At 33.0% G+C, this 20756-nt stretch overlaps 2 protein-coding genes across 2 annotated transcripts; both read left to right on the forward strand.

Moving 5' to 3' along the window:
* The first annotated feature begins 3125 nt into the window (after positions 1-3125).
* LOC130740206 (secretory carrier-associated membrane protein 4) lies at positions 3126-8362 on the forward strand. Its single transcript, XM_057592722.1, has 12 exons — positions 3126-3314; positions 4545-4655; positions 4745-4807; positions 4981-5014; positions 5125-5247; positions 5477-5539; positions 5629-5722; positions 5917-5962; positions 6053-6120; positions 7018-7066; positions 7772-7837; positions 8003-8362. Exons 1-12 carry the CDS (start codon positions 3258-3260, stop codon positions 8033-8035), a joined length of 807 nt encoding a protein of 268 aa, XP_057448705.1. The 5' UTR covers positions 3126-3257; the 3' UTR covers positions 8036-8362.
* A 3774-nt stretch (positions 8363-12136) lies between these two features.
* Positions 12137-15213, forward strand: LOC130740207 (phosphoribulokinase, chloroplastic). Its single transcript, XM_057592724.1, has 5 exons — positions 12137-12890; positions 13687-13771; positions 13881-13965; positions 14260-14504; positions 14755-15213. Exons 1-5 carry the CDS (start codon positions 12334-12336, stop codon positions 15004-15006), a joined length of 1224 nt encoding a protein of 407 aa, XP_057448707.1. The 5' UTR covers positions 12137-12333; the 3' UTR covers positions 15007-15213.
* The last annotated feature ends 5543 nt before the right edge of the window (positions 15214-20756 follow it).

Raw genomic sequence — 20756 nt, forward strand, 5'->3', positions numbered from 1 at the left:
GCCGTCTTTTGTTTATGATAGTTTGTATCTAGATGCAATTAGCTAGTTTTTCTGTCTTTTAGTTACTTTTCCTCCTGTAACCAAAAAAAATATACATACTTATGTTTTAGTTGATTATTTTAAAAAATTTGTCCTAAATTTGTCCTTAAGGCTAAACCTATTTCTAAAAAAAAAAAGAATCTCCAAGGTCGACGATCTCATGATCTGGGCTCGCCGTGCCTCTATCTGATCCATCGTCGTCGAACCGTGGTTCTCCACCCTCTCTTCCAACCGTGTTTCTCCTCCCTTTGTTCCCTTCTCTCACCGTCCCACTCACCAACGCATTTTCCTGCACTTCTCTTTTTTCCCACTGTACGATTGTTCTTCGATCATTTGAAGTAGTGTTTAGTTAGGATTCCATATTGTTCCGTTATCATAGCATTAGGGTTTTTAGTTTCATTCTTTATTTGTTCTGTTTTTACTCTTTCCACCGCTCTTTCTCTTCTTGATTTAGGTTCGTATTTACCGCAACCGCACTATAACCTTGAAGGAGTCATGACTACATTTCTTAAACATGGCTCTGAGTGACTAAACGACATTTAGCCCTCAATTCTCATAGTATACTCATCCCCCAAATTGACCCTTATGTTTAAGGGGACCAAAAAAATACCTTTTAAATTCCACGTGTCATTTTCAGGTTAATTCTCATAAAAAATAAATTTTTAAATTTTAGATTTGAAAAGGATTTAGGTTGTTTATTTCTTAACTTTATCTTAATTTATTTTTAGAGTATTAATTAATTTTTATTGTATTTTTATTAAATTTTCGGATTTTTAATTAATACATGATTTTATGAGTTTTTATTGTGATTTTCTAGATTTTGATAGTTTTTATCTATATTTATTTTGTACCTTTTTAAATTTTAGATTTGAATAGGATTTATGTGTTTATTTCATGATTTTATCATAATTTATCTTATTATTTATTTTTAGAGTATTAATTACTTTTTATGGTATTTTTATTTAATTTTCGGATTTTTAATTAATTCAGGATTTTATGAGTTTTTATTGTGATTTGCTAGATTTTTGTAGTTTTTCTATAAATCTTTATTTATTACCTTTTTAGATTTTAGATTTGATTAGGATTTAGATTTTTTATTTCTTGATTTTATCTTATTATTTATTTAATGTCAATTTCAGGAAATATTTTATTTTATTTTAAAGTTATTTTTAGAGTATAAATTAATTAGGATTTAGGTTGTTTATTTTTATCTGAAATTAATTAATACTCTAAAAAAAATTCCGCGTGTCATTGTCAGGTTAATTCTCATAAAAAAAATTCACGCGTCATTCCATTTGATAGATTCTATTATGTTGTGTTATTTTATTTTGAAACCGAATTTTAAAAGATTTGCCCTAATTATCTAAGATTTACCTAGATTACTCCTAACTAAATTTATTTCCAAAACAAATCTTGAAACCGTTTTTATCATCTCTTTAAATTAGGAAAAAGATCAAGCCTAATTTACTGCATATTTACAGGAATCCCATGATTTCTCCTTTTATTCTTTCTCATGATCTACAATATAAAAAAATATGTAATGCTGAGATTATAATCCATTAAAATTTAAAAGATTTTTCCTAATTGTCTAAGATACAACATCAGTCATCTCCCCCTCTATATATTAATATATATTAGAAAAGAATTTGATAACTTATATTTTGTTGACACGTGTTTCCTAATTCCAAAACAGATCTTGAAACCGAATTTTAAAATATTTACCCTAATTATCTAAGATTTAAACAAACACACATAATCACATTCATGATTAATTGATATATAAAATACAATAGACATATTCCCCGTGCAACGCACGGGAAAAAAAAACACTAGTTTAACATAAAGAAAAACACGAAAAGAGTATATTGAATGAATGGGGAACTAATATGTTCCACATAATAAATGAATGGGGAACACACCAATTACCATAGTACTAAAATGAGGTATTGCAATTTAAAATGAGGAATGAGAGATGAAAATTAGACATTTGCATATTTAAAAAGAGATAATTAACCAATTTACCCTTTTTTAAACATTACCCAATTTACCTTAGCAAGAATTACATTTTTTCTTCCTTCCATTAAAATTGTCATTTGTCAAGTGTCTGTTGGCAGAAACTAAAAAGGACCGATTGCTTGTTGAGATGTCACCTTCTTTAATTAGACGAGCTATATGTTTTTTGTTTTCACTAAGTTTTTTTTTTATAAATAGAAACTAAATAATTACATCTAAATACAAGGACGCGTAAAAAAACGATGGCAATCAACCCCATATTCGTTGCAAAGTCTTTTCCTGAAACGCCTTTTGCGCAAGAAGGTTTGCTGTGTTATTTCTCTTGTGCGGGATATGAGTGAAGGAGATACTCCTAGTTGGTTTTTTTTTGGTAAACCTAGTTGGTTTTAGTGAAACTAATTCCTTTAAAATCCAAAAAAATTGTATTAATTGACTAAACTTAACTTATTTTTTTTATAAGTAAATTTTTGTTGTTAGTAAATTAGTATAAATATCTCTCCTCAGAATTTAAACGACCCTTCAATTACAATAATTACCCTTAGCTCAACCATGTGAGTTATCTATCCTCCATCCTGACTAAACTTTTTTCTTAATAAATATTTATCCATAGTCTTATCTATTCAAATCTATAGATAAATGCTAAGGACATATGATATGAGTTACTGAAGAAATTGTTCACTGAACATTCTAAAAAGAAATTTCACCTATAACAAAAACCAACTAAGAGTCTGTTTGGTTTTCAGTTGGGTGAATGTGAACGCACATTCACTCAACCTAACAAGTGCATTCCGTTGGCTGAATGTGCATTACAAATTGTGATCTCAAATTCTAATGTTTCAAACGAACTTCCTAACCGAAAATCAAACTGGCACTAAACCTCCAGCTCAACCGAACAACTATCATTTGCCACATCAGAAAAACGGCACGCGAGATCACGTGAGCATTCCACTTTCCAGCTCAACTGAAAGCACCACCACACCGACCCGAATGGCACATTCGTAAATCCCAACCCAATTAAAGGGCAAAAAATCACGAAATTCAAGTTCAGTTACTTTTTTCTCCCAAATCTAAATCCACATCCCGCGTTTCAAACAAGCGATTCCAAAAGCGAGAAAAGTGCGTGCGTTCGCATTGTTCACTCACCATACGCACTTCCATTTTCATCTCCCACCGTCGCATTTTCTTCGGATCTGAAATTCCTCACCATGAATCGCCACCACGATCCCAATCCATTCGACGAAGACGAAGTCAATCCCTTCTCGGTAATCACTCACTCTCTTTCCATTTCTATTTTTGGTTGATTCTCACTCAGATCCAGTCTTGTTTCTCCCTAAATTTGGGGCTGGAAATTGTAATCTACGAAATTGGAACTGTTTATGTGACTCGTCATTTGATTTGGATCTGAATTATCTATTTCACGTGATTATAGCTTCGTTTTGCTTTCTTTTTCTGCGGAAACGGTTGATTTAGAGTGTGTGCTGAATCGGCACTGAGATGACAGTTTAGTGCTGAATTTAGTGTGGATGTTTGAGGAGGATTTGGATCTGGAAATATGTAGGTTAGCCATTTCGGTTGTGTTGTTTCCTGAACTGGTTAATCGAGTGAATGCATGCATTGCAGTGTGCGCGATGCGTTAAGTGGTTATTAAGTGCTTAGCTACAGTGTGGTGTTATTTTTCATTGTTACGGATGGCTACGATTTCGTAACTTTCTTGGTCATTTGATAGTTGGAGAATTTTGGTAGAGTGGGAGTAACAAAACAATGGAAACGGTGAGTTAAGTGGAATTAGACGAAATGCGGTTTCTCGGTTGTGTTATAATCGTTGTAGTTGTTTTTGTTTGTAATGATTGATGCAATGCCGCACAGTATAGAAGGAGTTATGAGGAGGTGCATGATGGAGTGTAGTTAAGTTAAGTAGGGCTTGTCAATGCCTCCCCTTTTGTGTTAGGTAACCATAACTTTGTGGAATCCACTTGATCAATGTATTATCTAGGCAAAGTATTCTGTGGTCCTTTAGACTTACATTCCTTAAAAGTTTGATAATATTTTTTCTGTATATAATAGATTGTTGCACATTAGAGTGATCTCTTGATAGGTTTGGTACTCCAGTGTTTCATTGAGTTTTCAGGGTGCTGTTTGTGTGAGTTTGCTTTCTACAGGAGTTTGCTTTCCATAGCAACATTGCCTTAATGTAATGGTATCACTTTTGGCAGAATGTAAACTATTTTTCGATCTGAGAGTGAGTTAGAAATCACCCAACTGCATTTTTGTAAGCTATTTATCAATCTGAAGCCTTGTAAATTCTTATGAACTAACGTTAAATTCTAATCATAAAACTCAGCTAATGAAATAATGTGGTCGTTATAACTTTTATCTAAAGGTTAAATTAAATTGGTAGTTTTGAAACCCTTGGTATTTGATTTTGATGCCTTACTGTTTTGTTTAAATCTCAACATGGGATTATTATTGTATTTATTGGGGAAATATTACAGAACGGTGCTGCTCCTGGATCTAAATCACGTATTCCACCATTGGCATCCGAACCACTGGGCTTTGGTCAAAGACATGATGCTACAGTTGATATTCCTTTGGATACCACAAATGTAATATAATTTCTTATTAAGGGATTTTTTAAGACCTTTTTAAGATTCTTTTTGGGTGGCTGATTTTATTCTCCATGATGCTTATATAGGAGCCTAAAAAAAAAGGTCAAGAGCTAGCAGCTTGGGAAGCAGATTTGAAAAGGAGAGAAAAGGTTGGTTGAACAATTTTTTGTTGTTTCAGATTGTGTTTTTTTGTCATCCTCAACTGTCATATATTTTTATTTTCTTAAATGCTTGCATATACAAGTTTTTACTTCTGTTAATGTTTGTCAACTAGTATTCTTTGCTTTTGAGGATTTTTGACTCTTTCAAAATGCGTATGTAGGATTTAAAAAGAAGAGAGGATGCTGTTTCTAGAGGTGAATGATGAGACCCCACAATACAAGCTTTTCAATTAAGTGTATTTTAATTGCATCTCTAAATTTATGCTGAGTCATTTTTTTGTGTGTTTCCAAAATATGTCTAACAGCTGGTGTGCCTGTTGATGATAAGAATTGGCCTCCGATTTTCCCAATTATTCACCATGATATTGCCAATGAGATACCGGTTCATGCTCAGAGGCTGCAATATTTGGCCTTTGCAAGTTGGTTAGGTATGATAGCTTAATTATGTTATATTGTTATCTAATTATTAATTTGTCGGTTGATTGATTGCCCTTTACTAATTATATTTCCTTCATTGCCCTTACTCCAATGCTTCTTCTCCTCTCATAAACACTAATACTCCCTGTAGAAATCTTGTTTTTTTTTTCACATCTTCCATTCTATTATTTTATCCTGTGTCTAATTATTTATTCTTTCATTTTTTTAATATCCATGCAGGAATTGTTCTCTGCCTTGTTTTTAATGTAGTTGCTGTGATGGTCTGTTGGATCAGAGGCGGTGGTGAGCTAATTCTAACAATCTCAAGATATTGCCAGTTCTCTAGTTTGATGATGTGGTTTGGACCTTAGTCTGAAGTTTGCAATGTGCAGGTGTTAAAATTTTTTTCCTTGCGGTGATCTATGCTCTACTTGGTGTTCCCCTTTCATATGTGCTTTGGTACAGGCCCCTTTATCGTGCTATGAGGTAAAGTATATTGTTTCCCCCTTATATTTACTAGCATTTGAACACATCCTAAACACAAAGGGCTTAGGTCTCTAATAATTGGGTCCCTTCAAGTTAAAGATAAAGGAGACATTATATGGTTATATGGACTAACCCCCTTCTAACTTGATTTTACATAATCATGATTGTTGTTTTTTAATGTTTCTAATATGCAGGACGGATAGTGCACTGAAGTTTGGCTGGTTTTTCATGTTCTACTTGGTATGTCACTGTCAATCTATTACACAATACTTCAAGCTACCTAACAAGTGACTTGTTAATTCTTCTGCTCATTGTTTTGGCTTGATGCAGCTTCATATTGCATTTTGCATCTTTGCTGCAATTGCACCTCCAGTTGTTTTTCATGGGAAATCATTAACGTAAGTCCTACTTGTTATGTTACAATGTTTACTTAACTGAATTTCCATGAGGTTTTTAATCTCTTTATCTGGACAGAATTGGGTGTATTCTTGATTGAAGAATAGTTCAAAAGACAGATCACCAAAAGGAGACAAGTTTTACTAACTTAGTGTTTGCTAGTTTGCACTTTCCTTGTGATGCTTTTCCATTTTACTTATTTTTTGGTTTGGGGGGGGGGGGGGATAGTATAAATGGATGTTCCGAAACCAAAAGCTGTCTCTTATTGGCTTAATCAGCACTATTCAAAAATGTCATTTAAAATAATATTACAAAAGGAAGAAAATGATAGGATCCCTGCAAGTTTTTGTGGTGATTTCAATGAATAGTGAATACCTTCTGTTGTTAATATGCAACACAATTACTGTAGTTATTATTATCTAGTGTAATTACCATTACCAATAGGATTTGGTTTCTGTAATTTCATGTAATTAATTAGGACATATTACCTGTAATTAAGTAGTTTCCTTAATTAGGACGTGCTAGTGTTTTGCTCTATGTACTGTACTTCTTGTACAGTTTCAATATCAGAAAATAATACTTCTTTTAAGTTATATTTCTTTCAACTCCTTTTACTCACTGTATAAGCACAAGTAAGCAATGAAACAATGTTGTGGGCGATTTGTTTACTTGTTTTATCATATTATTCAAATTGACGTGGGAAGGAACTGTGGTGGCTCTAAATTTTCTTGAGTTCCCCTGAACCCATTTTGGTACTTTTGATTTGTTAAAATTTGGATGGAATTTTTTGCTGTTATCTTACGGTTATCCTTTTACTAAAATTTATGTATTAGTAAATGTATTGAAAAAGTGTATATTGCTTTTCTGTTACAATTAAATTAATTCTTTTGAAATTACAGGGGCATCCTTGCAGCAACTGACGTCTTCTCAGACCATGTATTGGTTGGGGTAAGTTGTAGTCTCTGGGCATTTTTGCATTTAGTTTCTTTCTGGGAGAACTTATTTGCAATGTTTTTTTGAATATTGTGAATAGACAAATTAGACACATTCACTGATGGAATACCAGGTTCTGATGTTGTGCAATTTATATATTTATTTTAATATTTTAATTGAGAGAGTAAATACGCATGAATTGAAGGCTATTATTCTTCTCAAGCTGATTGCCCCCTTTTCACATAGAATTACATCTTATGTTTGCATGAATGATAGTTAGTGTTATGGAGACAGCTGCAGTTAAATTTGATATATTACTTGCGCTTGACTTACTTTGAGAAAATAAGTTAGTGATAACCAAAGAGCTGTGTGGACTGTTAATTTAGATGAAAGGGATGTAAAATTTGTGGAAATTGGACATGTATGTAACTAGGTTGGGGGTGTCCACTGCATAGATTGTGTAAGCTATGGGTGTTGTTAGCTTGCTGTTGTATTAAGTTAATAAGTTTTATGAGATCAAAATGATCTGGAGGGCCTTGAACAAGCATAAGATATGGGAGAAACTTTTTATCACAGTTTGATAACTTGTTGAAGTACCTGAAAAAATGATAATTTCCTAAATGTTATTGTGAATTTCTTATATCTTTTATGTGGAAAAAAAGTTTCGTACTCCAGTAGCCCTTTGCATCCTATTGATGTTTGGTAATGGTATTGTTTCAGATATTCTATTTGGTTGGATTTGGCCTGTTTTGCTTGGAGTCTCTTCTAAGCTTGTGGGTAATTCAGGTGAGGGAATTAAACTTGAATGTCTAATGTATGCTTTAAAATATACTATAAGATTATGCACCCATGAATGCCGTATTTATATGAAATTTGCCTTATATGATCACCATGTTAATGTCACATGATTAACTGCTGCATTTGTTTAACTTTTTTCTCTTACGTATGCAGAAAATATACCTGTTTTTCCGGGGGCATAAGTGAGGCTACTCAGGATTTTGATCCATCGGCTTTTATGATATCAGTCACTTCCCGGCGTGGCTTAGTATATTCTTTCTTTTTGTCTATCCTCTTTTTTCGCTTGCAATATTTTCGTGTGATATTGTTTGTTGTTGTAGTCTAGTTCTTGTTACAGAGCTTAGTGTGTAATTTCCTGTGTAATGAATTCTGTGAAGTTTAGTAATTTTCTAGTGTAACAATAACCAAGCTTTGCTTTCGATAAGCATATATGTAGTGGATTTCCATAAGGAATTATTGTAGTGCTATTGTAGTTGTGAATAGTGACACCCCTCGGAGGTTTTCTATTTGTAAGACAGCACTGATGCAAACACTTTAGTTAAAATTCATGTAGGATCTATTCAATTACATGGTCTCACTTCTAATGTGAGTAGTGATTGAGTTGTGCTAGTCTTGAACCGGGGCAACCAAAGTATATTCCCTTATATTCTTTTTTTTCAAAACCACATTGTTGTTGCCTTGTTAGCTCCTTGGGGTCCCCTAATGTGGACCCCTAAAAAAGATGTCTAAATTTGCACCCCTTAATTTTACATGTTATAGCAGGTCACATTGTTTTTGCTCATAAAAAATCAGTTTGTTTCCAAAAGAAATTAATAAGTTAGTGTTTCATTCCAAAAAAACTTTCTCCCTAACCCATACCTCTGTCCCTCAACTCACTACTTCCAAGTTCCAACCATAAAAACAGCCTTCGTCGTACCAGCCACCGAAGCCCCTCTATCTCCTTCCTCCTTTAGAGTAATATTTTGACCAGGTCGAATCCCAGCCACCACTGTACCGTCAACCATCTTGGATCTGCACCACGTCACTGCCACAAAAATTTATCTGAATTTCAATGGTCCGAACTGTTCTATGTCCACTAAGATCTAGAGCAAAGAACAAAGGAAACCATATTTGTTTGATTGCCCATATGATATATATGGTGGTGACTCTTATCTATGTCAGTGAAATTAGTCATTGCTGGGGGGTTTCCATATGACGTGAGTTTTCTCCTTGTCTGGATCTGAGGAGATCAGAGGGATAAGAAGACTTAGGGAGAGAATAGAAAAATGTTACCTTTGGTCAGATTAATTAAGTTAAATGGAAATGTATTCATTAATTAAGTCTTAATTCAAATTAATAAATTTGGGCTAAAAAAACTAAAAAATAGAAATCACCGTTAGTCACAGGTGAAAACTGGGGTCCAAAACTAGACCTCTTTTTAAGGGGACCATTTTAAGGAGTCCCCTCCTTGGGTTTACAAATCGTCAAATTGCTAGTTTGTGTGCAAGTTTTGATTCTCTCATACCATATATTTTATTTTATCTCATTTTCACTTACTTTCTCTTTATAATTCTTTTTTTTTTCCTATTACATTACACATTATATTTCATTTACTCTTTCTATCTCTCACTTTGTGTAAAAGAATTTTTTTTTCTGTGTTCCCTTATGCTAATTGGATGTCTCATGGCAAACTTTGCGTAATACATTTGGATGTCTTTTTAAAACTAATTTTCATATTCACATATACGCGGGGTGGAACACGCTCAAACCATTTTTGTTAGCTACAGAGAGCGCCAGCGGTTTAGAGTAAGTAGTAATACATTAATAATGCAAATCTTCTGGAATTTGGTAGCTACCTTTGAGAACTTCAGTTCAATCTACACCTTGGTTGTTAAATAAACCTAAGTTAAAGTTGAATACTAACTACGTTTCAATTTTTTAATTAGTGCAAGTCCAGTGGCCAAACAAATTGCCCAAAGTGTTCTAAATATATAATTATATTGACGTTGGGTATAGCTAATTGGCTTCTTAATCTTATAAAAGGACTATGACATGCAATTGTCGGCGCAGTTCGTAGGCAAGAGACTGCAAGTTCTTCTTTTTTCAAGTTTTGTTAGTTAGTTATTGGCTTAGTTGGAAAATGACCAGAATATACTGGTTGAACTAAAACAAGTTTGTAAACCATTTGCTTAAGAAATTTGATTTTAAAAGAATTTACGTACTATGCTCCAACTGTGGTGGACCATCAAATTCTTATAGTAGTGCAGTGCTAGACTGCTAGAGCTTAGAGAATAAATAAAATTACCTAACAGTAACAGTTAGAGCTTTTATAAACTTAGGCCCCGTTTGGAAGAACTTATTTGAGCTTATCTGATAACATAAGGGCTTATGTCAGTGTTTGGGAGAGTTTATGCAACAGCTTATATGGCCTACCATAAGCTATTTTGAGCTTATTTTCATAAGCTATTCAGGATAGCTTATGCTTTTATATAGCTTATTTTTAATTTATTTCAATAAACTTATTAAAATAGCTTATGAATAAGCGCTTATGTCATAAGCGATTATGACCATAAGCGCTTAATTAAGTTGTTTTCCTAAACGGTGCTTATTCAACACAATATTACATATGGCTTTATATGTCTGACCACGGTCAACTAGAAAAGTTTTGGAGATAAAATGCTTTAATTTTTTTTGGTCGAATATTATATATGATGAGAATTTGCAAATTATGAGTAATACATTTTTTTAATATATTAGTGATTTCATGTTAACTATTAGATAGAGAGTTGATCATATATTTACACATTTGAACAAATAGAGGAACCAAAATAGTGAAATCACTAAATTAGGATTGAAATTGCGAAAAGAAAAGCAATGAGATCAAAATCACAGAATATTTAAAATAAAGGGACTATAATTGTGAAAAATAAAGTAGGGAGACTAAAATCGAATAATCACTATACTAAAAGGATTAAAAGGGTAATTAATTCATGAAAAAAAAGATATTTAATACTTCCAACAAAGACATGAAAATGTAGAATAAAAATTAAATAAAATTTGACCCCCATCAAGCATAAACGTATGTCCACCCCTAAGCACAAGGTGGTGACAAGTGACAACTGAGTTCTTTTTAGTTTTTCATTATGCCAACTAAAGATCTTACATGAGTTATCTTACTATGTATAATTACTTGATTAATTTCTTTTGGTTTTGGTTTATTTGTGATTTTTGAATTAATGAGATGAATACATGGAGTTTCTACAAGCATTAATTTAAGTGCAATTATAATTAATTAGTTGAATGGACAATATTTCTAATATTTCCACCTTTTAACTCCCTTAATCAAGCAAGAGTCCTAATCTAAATATAAGAACTTCATGGATCTCAAAAACTTTCTAATGATGGGAGTATGTTCAATGTCACTAACAACTTAATTTTACTCTTCCTAAAATTTCAGTGTTTAACTCTAGTTATTTCTTATTTCTATTAAGTTCACTGTTAGCAGTATTTGACCACTTAGTTCTAACATGCAAGATAATTAAACTATGGTTGAGGCATATGCCTTTGTACCTTACAACTCAACCTCCACATCTTTTTGTAACACTGTTTTGGAATGGAGAAGTGTGGTCCTTAATCTAACATGGGTTCCGAGTTCACTTAACAGTTCATACTCACCCCTTTATCTAAAAAGAGAAAGCAAAAATAGATCAATTGCATTAGACACACACATGAGTAAGACTGGTAGAGTCCAAGATAGAATTGGATGGCATACCCTCCTCATGAAATCTACTTCACTCCACACCTTCAATCCCTCATCTTCAAACAGCCACCATCTTGATGCCACCTGGCATGTCAAATATCCAAGCTGCACATACCACACACCATCTTGGTTTTTTATCACATATATGCCATCACCTCATCAATTCCATCATTTTTCACTAACTTGATTAAAAGTGTAAATATCTAGTGTCGCTTTTGTCCTTATCTGTTTTCTTAAGAGAAAAAAATACTCAAAAGACATCAATACCCCTCTTTGCTCCTGTTTTTCTAGTATCAAAATGAAAAACTATGGATAAACATCCGCATATTGTAGAGATTCAACATATAATTAGAGTGAGAAAGGAAGAAATAAAAAAGTAATGAATATAATATATGATAAAAGATAGATATAAAGAATGTCAGTTGTGTGTCTATATTATTTGCATGTGTTTGCATGTCTGAGTATCATTACCCAAATAAAGTTTCCTTCTAATTTGTCCAAAACAAGGGGTAGTCACAGAAACAAAAAAAACTAGAAAATACAACCTCAGTTTTCCCCATTTCTTTTCCTGCTGAAATGCCTTTGTTTTGGTTGTAATTCCACCTCATATTATGTGTGTTCCAAACGTCTTCTTGAGATGTCCCTTACCATAATCCTCAAACAGAAGCCAACTTAAACTCAGTGCTTCTCTTAACATTCTCTTTTAACATATTTCTGTAGATAGAGGGAGAGTGAGAGGGAGAGAATGGCAGCTTTTACTGTCTACTCTACACAATCTCTGAGATCAAATTGCTCCATCGCCACCCCATCAAAATCCCATGTGGGATTTCACCAAAAACAACAGTTAGTTTTCTACAAGAGAGGTAGTGACAGTACTAGCACCAGCAGAAGGTATGTGATAACATGTGCAGGTGGTGACCAACAGACAATTGTGATTGGTCTAGCTGCTGACTCAGGATGTGGGAAGAGCACCTTCATGAGGAGGCTCACAAGTGTGTTTGGAGGAGCAGCAGAGCCACCAAAGGGTGGGAACCCAGATTCCAACACTCTCATCAGTGACACCACCACTGTGATATGTTTGGATGATTACCATTCACTTGATAGAACTGGTAGAAAGGAAAAGGGTGTCACTGCACTTGACCCAAAAGCTAATGATTTTGATCTCATGTATGAGCAAGTTAAGGCAATTAAGGAAGGAATTTCTGTTCAAAAGCCTATTTATAATCATGTTACTGGTCTTTTGGATCCACCAGAGCTTATTAAACCTCCCAAAATCTTGGTCATTGAAGGTCTTCACCCAATGTAAGTGTCATTTAACAATTTGTGTTTTACTAGTATTAGATCTATTGTGACTAACTCTGCAAGTGTTTTCTTATCCCGGCAACTTTTACTGTCGTGAATTGTTCTGCATGTTGAATCTATAGAATCAAACTGGGGATGTTTCAAATGTTGGAAATTCTCTCACTTTTCTATTCTTTTCATTGAAGAGAATTTTGATCATTTTAGCTGATACCTTATCTATATTTTATTGTTTGTGTGGTGGAGGAATTTGCTAGTGATATGGTGGGCCAACATGCATACATATGTTCTTTTCTACTCTATGGATTGATAGCAAAGGATATTTCAATACATGGGGCACAAAATCTTCCTAGCTTTGACCTTTTTCATAATCCTGTAATGTAGCATTAGGCTAATAAAATATTAGGATTCATTTGAAAGGGATTAAGTGCACGGATAACTATTTTTTTTTATATAATTAAATTATTAATTTGTCCTGAATCCTGATCACCTTTCTCACTCTTAATTAGTTCCTAACTCCCTAGATATGGCTGATCTACCAAAAAAAAAAAATCGATAATATTTTAATAATGTACATCTCTGTTTTTATTTTTTGTAATGTCTATCTTGACTCTTGAGCATAGTTCATATTATGTTCAATTTTTTAATACTTAATTATGTAAAATACTTAATCAAATTGTTCACAACAATATGTTCTTGTGAATTATAACTGGAGAAGAAAAATATTGTGCCTTGTGGCACATAATTGTGTATCTTCTCACCACATTAGCTTATTTGATTGCCTCTTCCTTGCATGCAGGTATGACCCTCGGGTCAGAGAACTGTTGGACTTTAGCATCTACTTAGACATTAGCAATGAGGTGAAATTCGCTTGGAAAATTCAGGTAATTAAAGACATAGCCACAGAGTTCAAAAGACTTGTACAATTCAAAGTTTTCCTAATCTTCTCCCTTACTATGTATGACTGATCTGATGACTATGTGACAAATTCAGAGAGACATGGCAGAGCGTGGACATAGTCTTGAAAGTATCAAGGCTAGCATTGAAGCAAGAAAGCCTGATTTTGATGCTTATATTGGTAATCAATTAATATTATATTTGGAAATCATTCTACAATTATTTCTAAAGGCAAAATCAATTCTGAGAATAAGCTTTTCTATGAAGCTTATGGGTCACATAATTGATTCTAACAAAAAAAAAACTGATCAAAACATGCTATAAGACTCCAACTTCTGGAATTCAAAAAAAAAAACTCATCCCAAATAATAGTCTTTCAAGTTGAAGTTTTCTTTTCTTAGGCTCAAATTTGCAAGTTCTTAATTAACTTGTTATGCAAATGCTAACTTTCTTTTAAACTTGCTGTTCTTCACAGATCCACAAAAGCAATATGCAGATGCAGTGATAGAAGTGTTGCCAACCCAACTGATTCCTGATGATAATGAAGGGAAGATTTTAAGAGTGAGGTTAATACAGAAAGAGGGGGTGAAGTACTTTAGCCCTGTTTACTTGTTTGATGATGGCTCCACCATTTCTTGGATACCATGTGGAAGGAAGCTTACATGCTCTTACCCTGGCATCAAGTTCTTCTATGGACCAGACACTTACTATGGAAGTGAGGTACCAATTACTTAATCTAACCTCGAAAGCTTCTATGACATACTATTGTTGAGAAGTTTCACATTGAACAAATAAGTCCTACAAAGAATAGAACAACCCTCACCTCTAAGCTAGTTTTTGGGATAGAGTTAAGCCTAACCCGAATTCTAAAAGCTATAAATCAAATATTCTTTTTTTTCTCACTTTATTTACCCAATCACTTAACTTTTGTTTATCTTTTCATGCTTTCCTTTTTATTTGTGTTTAACAGGTGTCAGTTGTGGAAATGGATGGACAATTTGACAGATTAGATGAACTAATATATGTTGAGAGCCACCTAAGCAACCTCTCTTCCAAGTTCTATGGAGAGGTTACTCAACAAATGTTGAAGCATGCTGATTTCCCTGGTAGCAACAATGGGACAGGTCTCTTCCAAACCATAGTTGGTTTGAAGATAAGAGATCTTTATGAGCAGATACTAGCCAGCAGGGCTGAGACTCCAGTAGGAGCAGCAAAAGCTTAGGAACCTGCCTGCCTTATATATAGTTATACATATTGGACAAGGCAGTCATTGAGTTCCCAAAATCATTTTCTTAATTTTCCAAAATTTCTGTCTTTCATGTGAGTTTGTGTATTATTGTTAGGCTGTTCTTCAATGTAATGAAAAGACTCTGCATGTGTACTTATACTCTTAATACAGAGAAGAAATAGCAGGGATGAGATTCAGTTATATTGATTCCAGTGTTGTTAATGGCGGATAAGTGAGAGAAAAATTATTAAATTAGTGTATAGATGGAAAAAAATTAGAATCTAATGCATAGTTTTCTAAAATAACAAATTATGGGTAAAACTAATATCGTTATTAATACTTCACAAAACATAAATTTATATTAATTTAAACAAAATGATAAGTTATACATTGTGTGATCAAATCCTGTATAGTATTAAAATTTTATCAGCATAATACTATCAAACCTTATACTATCAGGCCTTATGTTATACTTCCTCCGTTCCTTAATATAAGAACCAAGCAACCACTTCACACCCTTTAAGAAATTTAGTTAATCAAGATAATTGCGTTAAATTTGTTTTTAATTTATATCAACTTTCCAAAGTTACCTCCATCCATTATTCTTAATTTTTATGCATCATTAATGCTATAGTAAGTGGAAAGAGAGAGAAATTCAATTAAATAAGGGCATTCTTGCCCAAAAATAATTAATTCTCCACAAACTCCGAGTTGGTTCTTATAAAAAGGACCAAGAGCATTTTCCATTTGGTTCTTATAAATAGGAACAGAGGGAGTACAACATACTAAACGAGCCCTGAGTGAAACCTGGTGATCCAGAAGGATACCATAAGGCACCAGGGCTTACATAAACATTAAAGGAAGCCCATATGTTTGAAAAAAATTGACATAAACGAGAAAAGCGAACTCATCCAAATTTACAATTGTATCCTTACGTAATTCTTTAAAATAATATTAAAAGAATTTAATGTGTGTGCACCATCAGTGTAAATTTTGTTTACACAATCATCCAATTGAATTTCGCCACATCAGCAATTATATTTTTGTTTTAATTTAAATTTAATGTGAAAGTTTTTTTTTAAAGTTAAAAGATATATATTAATAAAGATAAAGTTGAGATATATCCCCTCTCAACAATGGGTACAGTAACCAAGCCAACAAAAGCTGGCAAAGACTCAGACACTACAACAAAGGCCCTCCAAACACCTCTAAAAACCCCGCAAGCAAACAACTCGTAACGATTACACCCAAAGAAGAGGTCCTATTAAAGCCGAAAACAATGACAGGTTCAATCATATCAATCGCACGACACCTGCAATAGAAACCCATCTAGGTAGTGTAAACCACAAAACCCAAAACGCCATAGAGCTGAGACTAAAACCTAAATCCCCAGTAAAAAGCATAAAATAGAAACACACTAAGAAAAATAAAACAAGATCACACGTGCAAGCATAACAGAAAACTCCAACACTTACGTGGTATGCTGTGATTGGTTGTCAGTGTAAAACTGTTTTACACTGACAGTGCATATTCATCAAACTCGATCAAAGAAAGATAAATGAAAGTTTTCTTTTCATATAATCACTTAAATTAAAATTAATATTTTATTCAAATGCAAAATTAATTATATTTTAAGTAGAAACGAATGGACCCAAATGCTATAAAAAAAGGTGCAACTAACTATAAGATGATACTAGGTTTCAACAAAAAAATACACTGGGTTGGGCCGACTATTTTGGGCCACACTTGCACCCACGATTCACATTTTAGAAACATATTGGGTTGATCCCCTCTAAGCTTATTTTTCTCACAAAAAAACTCAAGGTGGTTGGCTATCCTTTGAGTTCTAAGCAAGATAGTAGATGGTTGGGCTTCACAATAAGGCGTGTTTGGTAGATAGGTATCTCAAAATATTACCGGGAATGTGGGGTTGGGAAAGTAACATTCTCATGTTTGGTAGAAATTTAATTTTTTTTATTCTCTAGTACGAAAGATTCCCAGACAAGTAAATTACACATGATTTTTTGAATTTCATTCTTATCTCAAAGAAGGGGAATCTTACAATTTTCCATTCTCTCTTCCACTACTTATTTTCTATTTTTATATTAAATGATTTTGAAAAACATTGAACAACATTCCTGGAACGCCCCCTAAGTGTTGGATAACAACCATTTGAGAACTAATTTAAACATCTTTTTTTTAAGTCAAGTACGAAGGCTTTCATTCATATGAATCATACGTGTCTACAAAGATAGCTTCAGCCAAGGCTCTAAGGGGTCCATCCCACCCAATCCTTACTGGATAATCAAAAGCTAAAAAAGCTAAAACATGAGCCGAGTTCCTACTAACATGCTTAGAAGAAATGAAATTGAAAGTGATTGCCAGCTCTCTACAGTCCTGGATAATTCGTGTAGTTTTATTATGCAGTGTGTTTAATACCACTAGGGAGTCTTCTATTATGACCTGCTCCATCTTCATGTCTCTCATCACAAAAAGACACCACCTGGGCGCTAAGGCCTCAGCCATCGTCGGGTCCAATCTTGTATGTGGCAGCAACCATGTAATTTATGAACTAATTTAAACATCTTAAACAAAACAAAAAAGAATAAAATGATTTAATATGTAACATTAGGGGTGCTTGTTTAATATGATGGATGTTTACAGAAATTAAACTACTTGTTCATATATGGGCAAATGACTCTATGTTTTAAACATCCATCATATTGCCATATTATTTTATGAGATTAATTTCTATGCACCGACGGTGTAAATAAGTTTTACACCATCATTCAATCACATCCCTTCATTTTATTAGCTCACACTTAATTTTGAATTTAAGAATATCTAAAAATAGGAAATAGAAGGTTGTGATTGAATGATGGTGTAAAACTTTTTACACCGTCGGTGCATAGAAATTAATCTCTTATTTTATTGTATATCAAATAATTCATGCAGTTTAATTGCCCATATATACCTACATTAGCTAAGTTGATTAATTAATTGAAATCACATAACGTCGAGCATTATTTATTCAATAAAAAAATCTCACATTCACATTATATTTTAGGTGTCTACCAAACAAACCCACAACACAACAAACAGAGAAACACCCTTTTCAATATATGGAGGAATGGGTAGAGAAAAGGGTCAAATTTGAACGTGTCGGTTTGCTTTAGTTTAGCAAACTTGTATGTTCTTCATACTTGATTTCATAGTGTGGATACAGCAAAATGAAGAAGAAGACCCGTCTAGACAATAAGACAATTGTGTCACGGGTGGGGTGCCATCTCTTTCGTTCCACCTCAACTTTGAGCACAACGCATACCGCATTCATCATTTCCCATTTCTTTAGGGTGAGGGGAAGTTCAAGATAAAAAAAAAAAAAAAAAAATTGTTGGTTTCAAAGAATACTTATGGAAAATTTATATTTGCTTTATTCCAAAAAAATTATGAGGGTTTGGACTTACTAACCTATTAGGCACGGGTCTTGGGTCTTCCATTCTTTATTATTTTTTAATTCTTGTCAAAGATTCATAATTCACATTTTTGTTTTTACTAAATTGTTGTCGCAATTTTGACCGGAATGTAATGAATGAGAAATGTTTCTGCAAGTGTCTCATAATTTATAAAAATCAAATTTACAGCAAAGGGTTTTTTTTTTTAAATGCATCAAAGAGTTTAAATGGCCACTTTTAACTACTATAATTCACTATATTTTATGTACTCCCTCCTTTTCTTAATACTCCCTTCGTTCCAATTTGTTTGTTGTTTTAGCTTTTGCTAGAAATTCCAAAATGGTTGTTGTTTTATATATTCAATGCATTTTTTCCCATTTTCTTCCCTCTATACCCTTGTTGAATAATTAATTCAAAGTTTCTCAAGAAACCAACCTATCACCTAAATTAACTATCCCCACTATCTCTATTAATTACTATCCCTATTTACGAAAATGTAAGCCATTATTCCGGTCAAGTTTCTCTCTTGTAGTAGTAACTCAAATTTTGAATTCACACTCTCTCTCTTATATTTTCAATGGAAAAGATGTGAAATTAGTAGTGTGAGTGTGGAAAATGAGGAAGGAATGATTGACATGAATGAAAATAATTAGGGGTATTTTGGTAAAAATATTAATCTAATGATTAGCTCTTAAACTGTGTGCAAATGCTAAAACAACAAACAAATTGGAACGGAGGGAGTATAAGAATCAAGCAACTACTTCACACCCTTTAAGAAATTTAGCTAATCAAGATAAAAGCATTCAATTTGTTCTCAATTTATATCAACTTTCCAAAGTTGTCCTCCACCCGTTATTCTTAATTTTTATGCATCATTAATGCTATAGTAAGTGGAAAGAGAGAGAAATTCAATTAAATAAGGACATTCTTGTCAAAAAATAATTAATTTTCCACAAATTTTAAGCTGGTTCTTATAAAAATGACCAAGTGCACTTTCTATTTGGTTCTTATAAATAAGAACGGAGGAAGTATTTCTTTTTATTAATATATGGTGCTGTTAACTCTTTTCATAAGAATTTGTTCTTCATTCACACTACTCAAACTCGAAATAAAATTAAAATAATATGTGTAACACATATACCAATCACCAATAAGCATCATTTATCCTTCACTTTTGAGACTTAATATAACATTTCTACAATTTATGTATAACGACTTCGGTTCTTGTTATAAGAATCAAATTGTACCTTTATTCGACTTTTTATAATAAGAAGTGAGTTTTTTCCAAAATATATCTCTAATTTAATCAAAATATTAGCAGTACCATGTAATCTGGTACGGTGGAGACTTCCAAAAGCCTGTTTATAAGTTGGAAATTAGTAGTAGCTAGCATGTTCTAGTAGTATCATTTTATATGGTGACATCCTTTTTCACATGGGGTTTGAGATTCTCCAAATCAATGGCCAAGGCAACTCCCATGACCGGAATTAATTCCTAACATTGTATTATTATTTTTTTTGACGGAAAAATTCCTAACTTTGTAGCTCGTGGAGCCATCACACCTAATAACTCTTCCATATATTTTTTAATATTATAATTATAATATTATAATATATATATACCTGTATTAAAATACTAGTTGCTTGCTTTACCTTTAAGAGTGATCGAGTAATTGTCATCGCTAATCACGGTGCGTTTTGACGACTCTTCCGCTTCCCAAAACTCAACCGTTTCATCCCAAAAATAAATAAAAATATTGACTGATATTAAAAAAATAAAAATCAACAAGGTTAGTGTATTGATTTGTAGGAGTATACACATTTTATGTCTAACATATTGGAGATCGTATATAGTTAAATTATTTATTTATGCATTTGGATTAAGCTTCAGCCGATTAATTGCCGTGAACATAGCGACTTAATTACATTTTACATCATCATTACTACTCCAGCAAGCTTTCCCACCGCGTGGAAAAGATGGAGAAAGTAAGGAAAAAATGGATAAAAAAGTTAACCACTTTAATGAAATTTCTATTTTATGCTTTCCAGATTCTTTATGAGCGTGACATGATGATGATGATTGGTAAACATGGACAAGGACAATCTCTAGACCAATAATATAACCAAATAGTAATCTCTTTTGAAGTATAAAATCATTTAAATCATTTAAATAATCCCTTTTTTTTTTTGCTTCATCTGAAAATAAATAATCCCCTTTTTTAAGTAAAATCACTGAAATAATCTTTTTCTTTCCCAACAAAGTTTTTTACTTACAGATGAGAAGGAAGGG

Source organism: Lotus japonicus, chromosome 2 (assembly GCF_012489685.1).
Source record: "Lotus japonicus ecotype B-129 chromosome 2, LjGifu_v1.2".
Lineage (NCBI taxonomy): Eukaryota > Viridiplantae > Streptophyta > Magnoliopsida > Fabales > Fabaceae > Lotus > Lotus japonicus.